General features: G+C 32.5%; 1 protein-coding gene across 1 annotated transcript; it reads right to left on the bottom strand.

Annotated features, from left to right (window-relative positions):
- LOC142619085 (TMV resistance protein N-like) lies at positions 1 to 9,685 on the bottom strand. Its single transcript, XM_075792153.1, has 9 exons — positions 9,536 to 9,685; positions 9,198 to 9,303; positions 8,511 to 9,024; positions 4,632 to 5,727; positions 3,184 to 3,501; positions 2,407 to 3,063; positions 1,811 to 2,336; positions 1,090 to 1,203; positions 1 to 350 (listed from the first exon to the last, which is right to left on the bottom strand). Exons 2-8 carry the CDS (start codon positions 9,199 to 9,201, stop codon positions 1,142 to 1,144), a joined length of 3,177 nt encoding a protein of 1,058 aa, XP_075648268.1. The 5' UTR covers positions 9,202 to 9,303; positions 9,536 to 9,685; the 3' UTR covers positions 1 to 350; positions 1,090 to 1,141.
- Positions 9,686 to 10,897: the final 1,212 nt, after the last annotated feature.

Below are 10,897 nucleotides of genomic sequence, written 5' to 3'. Positions count from 1 at the left end.
GCTCAATTGAACGTCATTCTGTAGAAATCATTATAATTGGTACAGACTAAACCCCTTTAAAAAAGAAAGGAAAAAACCATATTCTACGGTCATTATGAAACAAGATACAAGGATATGTCACTTGAATACATTTCCAAATCATTATAACCGAAACCATTTACAAATTCAATACACCATGCAAGGATTTTCAACTTTAAAAAAAATAGTCATATTGACAGAAATGCTTATGCACATCCAGTAGCAATAGCCTCAACTGAAATTCAAGCTAAGATAATCTTCACTACTTAGTAGCCAGTCAAAGTATAAGTAAGACATGAGCGTCATCTTCTAGAGAGCTACATTGTTATTACCTACATATATGTGAAAACTTGTGTTAGTATGGTACTATAATTAAAAATAATAATAATAATATTTAGGACAAATTACAACTTACCCACCAGTAGTTTGACCGAAATTTAAGTTACCTACCTGTGGTTTGAAATTTGACACTTTACCCACCTAAGGTTAGCTTAGTTAAAGTTTCATAACTCACTTCTATTAAAAATATAGCTAAATATGTAATTTCACTTTACTTTTATGTCTTTATCCTCAAAAAACACAAAATATATAAAAATACAAGATCAAATAAGATAAAAAAGAATCCAGCGAAACGCTTATGTCATGGAATTTCAAACCATAGGTAGGAAACTTAAATTTTGATCAAACCTCAGGTAGGTAAAGTGTCAAATTTCAAACCACAAGTAGGCAACTTAAAATTTAGTCAAACTTCAAGTAGGTAAAGTGTCAAATTTCAAATCACATATAAACAACTTAAATTTCAGTTAAACCACAAGTAGGTAAATTGTAATTTACCCTAATATTTAACTCATGAATAATCAGTATAATTACAATTGGAGTTCCTCCTTGCCCTTTCTGGAAGGCATAGCACCAATGATTATATGAAGTATAGACATGGTAGAGAAGGAAGTATTGTAGTAACTATACAGTCTCTAGTTTTCACGTTTCAAAAATTTATGATGAAAATTTCTCTTGCTTTTGCCAACACACACAAGGTGAATATGAAAATTAGCATAATACTTGAACAGTTACAAATGGGATGCCATAATAGGACTGATCATCATCTTCATCATCATCCCCATCATCATCGCCAATTATCATCTTCATCATCATCATCATCATCATCATCCCCATCATCATCACCAACTACATATATGTGTAAACCTTAGTTAGTATGATAATAATAATAATAATTCACCCATTACTAATGAGTGTAATTGGAGTTTGCTTCCTACAGGTTTTGTTAGGCATGACACCAATGATTACAAAGAATATTCATGGTAAGGAAGGAAATACTCTATAGTCTCTAGCTTTTACAGTTCAAAAATTTATCAGGAAAAGTTGTATTGCATTTGCCAGCACAAAACGAATATGTAAAATGGCATAAAATCTGATAGTTACAAATAGGATGCCAAATTAGGATTGAAAGATCTACATTAGCAAAATCCATAGAGAAATGTGATGGGTGAAGCTTGAGAATGTATTTCCTATCTAGATCATATTCTTGTAAGTGATGATGATATAGAGGCTTAGACAATTGGCAATAAACTTGTGTCAAAATTTAAGTTTAATTTTCAAGAACTTAGAAAGTACAAGGTGATTGGGATTGCTTGTGCACGGTGAGGCAAAAAGAAGAAAAAGAAAAATGACAAGACTTACTTGCCAATGACAAAACCAGATGTATAGTTAGAAAGAAAAAAAAGATAGAAAAGGATTGGACATTAATGGGAAGGATGGTTGAGATGATCATTACCAGTTGATTTAAAGATGTGTACTTCCCCAAAGCTCTCAATCAAACATTGTTCATTTGTTTGGTTGAACTCGTCCGCATCTTTCTCGTATACCAAACTGACCCCAATTTTCAGATCAAATAGCTTACTGCCGTTAAATATAACCTCAATCTGACTACATTCACCATTCCCAACAGCAAACCACTCGTCGCGAGACACATACAATACGTAATTGAGTAGATAATCAGTTTGGACCTCAACATTTATCCGAGTAGTTAAAAGTTCAAAGGCACAGTTATTTTGATGCATTTTACCAACAACTACCTCACGAGCCCTAAGACCATCTATCAACCTTGGATTTGGCAATAATGCCCAGAGAGCTAATCCTATCCATTTACTATTATACCAATTTGAAGGCAACTCTATGCTTATTGAATTCCCCACTTTTTGAGTTAAACATGACGGAATAATTATCTGAAATTCAGTTCCAAATCCATCCTCTTCACTTTTGGAGGAATTTCCATAAACGGTTGTACGACAAAGAAGTCCCTGTACCCAAAACACAAGTATTGTTAAATGTTATTATTTAGCAATTCGATAGAGAGAAAAAAGAGATTACCTGTAGGAAATGGACTAATATTGTAAATTCCTTTTGACTATGCCTCTCATCATACGGAAGCCATTGGGAGAGAGGTTGTGACCAGATACTCAGTTTGACCCATGCTGGTAACCATTTTAGGGAACCACAAAGTTCCACATGTATACATCTTATAGTTGATGGAAGCCTTGGCAACGATTTTAGTTTTTTGCAAATGGTAAGATGGAGTGTTTGAAGAGACCTCAAATTATCCATGTTGCTTGGAAGACATTCGAGATTTGTGCAAAAACTTAGATCTAAGAAAGTAAGGGCAGTCAAATACTTGATCAATGAGGGTGGTACTTTCTTAATAGCAGTCCAACACAATTTGAGTTTTGATAGGCTTTTCATAATTCCCGTAAATTTCGGAAATGAACTGATTTTTGAGCAAAATGTAAGATCAAGATCCGTAAGGGACTGCATTACGGCAGACATGCAGGGAAGATCGGTAAGAGATTTGCAGCATAGCAAATTTAAATACTTGAGCTTGCTGAGTTGTCCAATAGATGGGTGGATCTCTACCAAGCTATCGCAATGAGAAAAGCTTAGTCCCTCAAGCATCGGAACACCTGAAAAGTCAGGTGTCCTGATAAGGTTTTTGGAACGACAAAGATTAATGAACTTTAAGTTGACTGAACGCTGTAACCAAAAAAATAAAAAAGAGTTTTCGTTAAACGTAGAAATTAGTATTTGTAGCTACACTTAAAAAAATAGAGATAATAAAAAGCAATAGAAAGGCAGTTAAAAAGAACAAATTACCATTACTCCTTCCCAAAGATATTCAATTCTGCTTTCATACAAGCCAAGTCCAACAAGCTCCTTTGGTTGGGAACTGGATGACAAACATTTTAAAGGACAACGGTCCCATGAAAGATACCTTAGTTGATTAGGAACAAGAATTTGTCTTTGGTCATTAGGAACATCAAGATATCTTCGGTCATACCAGTAGTAGTCTGTCTTCTTAATCATCATCAATCTAAGATTAGACATCTTTGATAATATCACTTCAGGAACTGCTTCATAGTTAAATTCATTTTCCTTGAATCTAACGACTATGGCTTGAATTGCTTCTGTTGCCTAAGATTTCAAAAGCAAAGGCTTGGTGATTTGCAGTTTTGCACAATCAAATGACAAGAATACTAAAATTATTTAAGCTCTATACCGTTTTTAAAGTTGTGAAGGAGATTAAAAAAAAATCTTACTCCCTAAGTTTTCCATATATAAAACTCTCCAAAATATATATATTTCTTTAAAAGGCCCTCCAATATGTTGGGCCCAACCGCAAATTTAATATTTCAAAATAGGAAAATGTACATCAAATTATATACCATTTGGCATTGCGATTTTGTAGAGAAAAAGAGATATTTAAATGAAATTGCAATAAGATTGGTATTTGGTTTTGCATTTTTAGGAAAATTACATTTTTATAATAGAAAAAAAGTTGCATTTTCAAATAGCAGCTCATGGAAATCTCTAAAAAATTGCATTTTCACGCTGCAATTTTTCATAACAATAATAATTTCTACATATTTTACCAAACACTTAATTTCATTTTGAAAAACAAATTTTCTAAACACAACTTCTAAAGTTTTCAAAACATGAATTTTCATAAAACTAAACCAAATGGATTCTAAAGAGTCCCATTAGTAACTAATAGATTGTAGTACAACATCATATGTTGATAGTAAAATGTACTACATATAAAGGCCTATTAATAGATTGTATTACATCTTTTTTTAAAGTCTTTTTTCCATATTAATCTGTTTAAAATTCATACATTAAAACTTGAAAGGTGCACTTCTACCTTTTAGAAATTCAAGACCAAAGGGGGGGGGGGGGGTGGGAAGGAAATCACAATATTACTTTTAAACTGACGGAAAAAGAAAATAAAGCCTATAGAATGATTTTTTTTTTATATTAAAAAAAATGTTAAGATAGCCTTTTTGTTCTAGGTAGTAACCAAGAGATGAATAATTAGTTCATTACATCAAGAAAAATAAATTCAATTTCATAAACAATTACAAAGAGATAATATATGTTTTCAAAATATAAGAGATCATCATTGACAATATATTAGCATGGTAATTGGTAAATGAATGTTTTATTCTTGATTTCGTTGCATAAATACTTATTGAACAAAATTATTTTACTATACCAACTCAATATTATTCATCGAAATAAAATTATATCTTTGTCATTTTTCTTACCATATCATTCTTTAATACATGAAGCAAGTCCTCAACAAGCCACAACCGACTTTGCTTTCCAAGCTTTCCACCTGATTCAAAACGAATAATTTTTTGACCCATTTCTGCTAGTAGATCATGCATCACAAAACATTCTTTGTCATCCACCGTTAGGAGAGATCTTTCCACAAGAACACTTACACCAATTCTTGCATTAAAACCACAAATCTCTAATATTTGTATTACATCATCTTTCTTTTGCCATCTAAAGAAACATGCAATATCTAAGAATATCTCCTTCCACATTTTCTCTAGTCCATCATAACTTATTTTAAGTATATCATGTATGTTTCCTTTAATATTTTTAAAACTATTAAGTGCACTTTGCCACTCTTCTACTGTTCTTCCAACCAAAAAGGAACCCAAAGTAACAAGAGCAAATGGAAGGCCACTAGCATATTTTACAACTTTTCGGGAGAGCTGCATATAGCCTTCTTCGGGTTGCTCCTTTTTGAAGGCTTTCGAACAAAAAAGTGTTAAGGCATCATCATCATCTAATACATTAGGCTTATATATTTTAAGCACTCCATGTTGGACTAACACATGTTCATCTCTAGTTGTTATGATGATCCAACTCCCTGATCCAAACCAGTCACGCTTTTCAGCCAAATTTTCTAATTGGTCCTTGTGATTAACATCATCTAGGACAAGTAGAACTTTTTTGTGACATAACCCACTACTCTTGATCTTTTTAACTCCATCTTGAACATTGTAGATCTTTATATTACTTCTCTCCAAAATTTGACCAAGCAATTGTTGTTGTAATTTATGCAGTTCACCTTTTTCTGATCGTTCCCTAACATTGGCAATAAAACTAGAACCTTCAAAATGATCAGAATACTTGTAATATATAGCACTAGCAAGAGTTGTTTTTCCCAGACCCCCCATACCACAAATGCCCATCATGTAAGTATCGTTCCCAAAACCTACATACGAAGGGATCAATTTTGCCACCATAGAATTAATTCCTATCAAATTTTCGTTAATGCTTGAGGATTTAGAACTCAATTTCTCCATAATTCCTTTCACAATGTCTTGGATAATTTCAGACTCATGCCTGCAAAGAAGATAGAAAATAATAAAATGATGGTTCAAACCAATTATAAAACTTTAGGGGAGAAAGAAAAATACTAGGCAAAGATACTCCTTGGGAGATATGTTTTCATGAATTAGTCCACTAATTTTCTTAGGTTAGCAATGATATTGGATCCACTAAATCCAAAATCTATTTCATCAAGAGATACATTGATTGAGCAAAAAATTAAGCATCTCATTTCATGCTTAATTGCTGAGAGAAACCTCATTGGAATACTTTAAGTTAAACATGCTAAATATAAATGTTTAAGACCCTTTGAGGTTGCTTGAGTACAAAATATTAATAACAATGGCAATACTCAAAATTTTCAAAGTAGACAATTGAAAAAGCTTTGTATACCAGGTAAATGAGTGAAGAGGAGGTATTGGTTTCTATTAATTAAAAATAGAATTTAATGATTTATGCCTTTGTGCCAACACAAACCCAAGCTTTTACTTCTTTAGTTGAGGCCCCAAGGTATGTTATGTTTCTCTTTGTTTAAAATCATTCAAAAGCACCCTAATATCAATGATAAACTCCTCAAAGCTGTACTTCTTCAAATTAAATTATGTAAACAATTGGTTTGGGAGTGGGAATAAAATGGATAAATTGGTTTGATAATTTTTTTTTTAATAACTGAAATAATGAATGAGCCAAAATTAAATCTTTATGAAATTGGCATGCCCACCTTGAATCAAAAATATAACTTGCCAAAAGTTAATTTTGGACGGTTGCATCATGTTGAGTTATAAAAGTGTTATAATTCTCCAAAATTTCACTTTGAATGTCTTTAATTCTTAAGGGGCCAAAGAAGAATTTATAAAAGTTTTCCTATAAAATAAATGCTCCATTTGTTTTGACTAAAAATACTTGTCAGAAAATTGACTCATTGTCATGTATTTGGTTGCAATATTGATAATGAGCTAATAAAACATTGTGTTCTTTTTGGGTCATTTGGGAGCCTCAAATGTTAATATTGACCCTAAAGTCTGAATTTATTAGAAAAATTTATAATAATAAAAAAAGCATTTGGGAAGAAATCCACAGATAGTCAACTGGTCCATTGCCAATTAATGGCGGTCAATAGTCGAACCGTGATGTGAGAGGAATTGTCTTTGGAGTTTGGAGAGTTTTTAACGTTGCAAAGTTCATTTGTAATGATTTGTTAAGAAAAAGGGTAAATTCCACAAACCACCCTGAGGTTTGTGATAATACCAACTAAGTCCAAAACATTTTAAAACCTACCAATTTCATCGTAAAAAGACAATTTTGTCCCTAAAGACATTTTAATCCCTAACCCCGTTAGCTATTCCGTTAGTCATTTTACTTCTTTTTTTTTTTTCTCCTTTCCCAAACGTAACAGGTCTGCTCTCTCTCTCTCTACCTCTTTCGTTCTTCTTCCCTCCGACCTCTCTGCATTTTTTTGTTGTTGCTAATCCTAACCCCTCTGCACTCTGCTCTTCTTTTCCCTCAGGCCTCTCTCTCCAACCTGACCCATTCTCTTCTCTCTGACTCACCCTTTTCATTTATCTCTTTCTTCTTTCTGCAATGGCAGTGGTGCATGGGTTTGGTGGTTTGGGTTGGTTGGTGGTTGTTTAAGGTGGTGGTGGTGGTGGGTCTAATTTGGGGTGGATTTGAAATGGGGGTGGTTATGGGTTTTGATCTAGGGTGGATTTGCAGTGAGGTGGGTGTGAGTTACAAAGTGGTGATTGGAATTTTTGGATTTGGGTTTTATTGATGTGGGTTTGGTTGGGTTTTGTTGTCAGTGGTGCTCACTGGGTTTTGCGGCCAGAGGTGGTTGTTGGGTTTAGTGGCCAATGATGGTGGTGGTGGGTTCCAATATGGAATGAATTTGCAATGGGGGTGGTTTTGGGTTTTGATGTGGTGGTGAGTTTTCTATGTGTTGAAGGATTTGGATATTGTTGGAGCAGATTTGACTGGGTTTTGGTATGGGTAGTAAAATTGTGTTGTGGCTTTTGTTGTAGTTAATCTGAATGGTTGTGGCTAATCTGAGGAGTGGTTATGTCTGATCTGTGGAGAGAGAGTGAGGGAGGAGGGAAGAGGGAAGAGTAATAGAGAGGGACAGAGAGAAGAGAGAGAAACTAACGGAGGTTAACGTTGTTTAGTGGTGTTTAGGGACAAAATAGTCTTTATGGACCAAATTGGTCAATTTTGGAATGTCTTGGACTTAGTTGGTATTAACCCAAACTTCAAGGTGGTTTGTGGAATTTATCTAAGAAAAATGTTTTGGAAGCCTTTTTATGTTCTGTTGGACGACTTTTATTTTTTTTTTTTTTTTTTTTTTTTTTTTTTTTTTGAAGAGTTGGACGACTTTTCAAACAATAAGAAAACTTTATCCACTTATATAAGAGGAAGCAAAAGATCTAGCTATAGGCCATCTCCATATCAAGGATTGTATTATATTTAAAAGGAATATAATATAAAAAATTAATGTCAGCAGATTTGATTCTCAAAAAAAAAAAATGTCAGCATATATATATATTTACTCTAAAAAAAAAAGCATATATATATATATATATATATATATATATTCTTGAATCAAATAATTCCATTTTGATCTTTTCACAGAGCTTCCCTAAGCCCAGATTCACAACCACTTCTACCGTTCCTAAAAATTTAACAGAATTTTAACTAGAATACCATGATGTAGTTCAATCCATGTATATTATGAAATATTCTCTTAACTAATTATATGCTTCATGGTAAATAAAAGAAGCTTATCATTTGAAACTCATGGAAATTACCTATTTTGTAGATGCAGATCCCAACCGGAGATATCAGCCACTTTTTTTAAAGTATCTCTCCATGTTTCCACCTTCTTTATGTTATCCTCAAAGCGTTTTTGGTGATCAATAAAGGCTTGTTCAAAAGTTTCAGTTTGTTTTCGTACAACAGATGGGCTCACATTATAAAAAACTGGCAAAACTTTCAGTCCCATTTCATCCTTGCATTTGATAATCTTGGTAAGCTCATCCAAGCACCACGTAGAAGATGCATAATTTTTTGAGAGAATGATGATAGCAAATTGTGATTCTTCTATTGCTTTGAAGAGCTTAGGAGCAATAGATTCTCCTCTCTCAAGTCCTTCTTCATCCCTAAAAGTAATAATGCCCTTTTGATTCAAAACAACATATAGATGGTCAGTAAAATTATTACGGGTGTCTTCACCCCTAAAACTAAGAAAAACGTCGTATTTTGGCTGACGTGTTGAAGAAGAAGATGGTGACAGTGATGACTCTCTTTTATGCTCCACTGAAGCTGTTGGAAATTTAGATAAAAGGAGTACAACCAATTAAAAATAAAGAAAATTAAATAATTAAATTAAGGAAGAAGAAAACGATGTGAAGAGGGATTCTAATTTCAGGCAGGGAGTGAAAGAATAATAATAAAAAGAGAGGATTTTGCGTTAAAACTTAAAAGTGAGAACTTACACATTTGTGAGAAGGAATTACAGCAGCGATGGCCTCCAAAACCTCCTGAAAACACTCCTGTTTTTGCTTTTTTTTTTTTTTTTTTTCTTCCTCAAAGGAGAGACAACTGAAATTATTTAACTATAGGAAATGAGACAAAGATAAATTAATAGATTAAAAAAATTGCTAAGGAATTTAAGCACTCTCATAAAAACTCTAATCTTAGAAAGCAAACTTTTGTTTGTTGCTTATTCATTCATTTCATTGGTAATGAGAAGAAGAAAGCAATTTGATATGGATATTTCATTCCAAGGGAAAAAAGAAAATGAAAGGGATGGGTATGTGTGAAAAAAGACAACTTTCAGATTTGGAAAATTGAAATTACAGTAGAGTAGTAGTGATTGATTGTAATGCTCGAAACCCAAGTTGAAACAAAGGCAGATCCAATCGGTGTTAGATAAAGGAATGGACTCTGTTCTTTTATTTCTCCGTTTGCTTGTGTCCACAACTTCAATATCCCCTGTTTTAAGTCAAGTCAACGCTCTGTTCTTTTTTTTCTTTTTTTTTTACGTGGCACAAAAGTCATTGATTACCCCACTTTTTTACTCCTTCACTTTATTCATTTTTTATTTATACAATTATTTGTTAAATCGGTACAGAAGAAATAGTATAGAGACACAGTATTTTCGTGGTATCCAGGTATAATGTCTATGAAACTTTGTTTAAAATTTCTTTGAATTCAATCAGATGTGGTGGGGGCATACTACTTACGAGAGATTTCCATATCTACAAGAAGTTTCCTCCCAAGTCTCCTTGTTTAGAGAATTGAAGAAGAAAAAACAAAAATAAAAACTTTTTATTTAACTAAAATTTTATGGTAAAATATATAAATTATCATTAGATTTTGCCATACTATTTTTTTTTTTTTATAGATTTTGCCATACTATTAAAACTCTACAAAGGTCACATAAAGTCATTTGAAAATTTATTTGCTCTTGCTTTCATCTCCATCTCTCTTTTTTTTATCAAAATCTTCCTTCTTCATTTCTAATTGTTATTTATTAAAAAAAAATTAATTCTAATTTGTCTATTATGGGTTATTCATACATTATATATATATATATATATATATATATATATATATATATATATATATATATAAAATATGTTAAGTAGGTACGTGATTTCACATTATATGATAATGAAAATAGTGAATGATTATATAATATAATTTGATCCTTTTTTTTTTTTGGAAAGTGCAATAGAAATTTCATTAATGAATATGAGCAAAAGTCATAATACAAAGCCTCCAAATTAATTGATATTTGTCTATTATGGGTTATTGTGACAATTTTTATATGTATGAAATATGTTTTTTTTTTTTTACAAGATATGTGTGAAATATGTTGAGTAGATATTTGTGAGTAAAATTTTATATTAAATGATAATGAAATTAATGAGTAATTATTATTGTGGGGACTAAAAGGACCTAAGTAAATATTTGGGCCTTGGGCTTTATTGATGGGCGCTAGTTTGTTTTAAACTAAAAGCTCCTAGAACTGCAGGTCGGCCCATGAGTCGAGAGTCCGAGGATTCGTCCGAGGATAAATCTCTCCTCAGACAGACCCACGATGACCCTAGGATTCGCCAAAAAGATCAAGACAATTTTTTGGAAAAACCGTTGGTTAAGAGGGGGATTTAAGTACCCTCCGGACTTAACG

This window comes from Castanea sativa, chromosome 12, assembly GCF_040712315.1.
Source record: "Castanea sativa cultivar Marrone di Chiusa Pesio chromosome 12, ASM4071231v1".
In the NCBI taxonomy this organism is placed as follows: domain Eukaryota; kingdom Viridiplantae; phylum Streptophyta; class Magnoliopsida; order Fagales; family Fagaceae; genus Castanea; species Castanea sativa.
Note: the sequence above shows the minus strand (reverse complement) of the source record. Positions and strands in the feature narration are given on the sequence as shown.

Excerpts from the sequence above, each read along its gene's own strand:
- LOC142619085 (XM_075792153.1), bottom strand. Across the intron at positions 5,728-8,510 it reads GATCTGCATCTACAAAATAG|GCATGAGTCTGAAATTATCC; the intron begins GTAATTTCCATG and ends TCTTCTTTGCAG. Across the intron at positions 1,204-1,810 it reads ACACATCTTTAAATCAACTG|TTGGTGATGATGATGGGGAT; the intron begins GTAATGATCATC and ends ACATATATGTAG.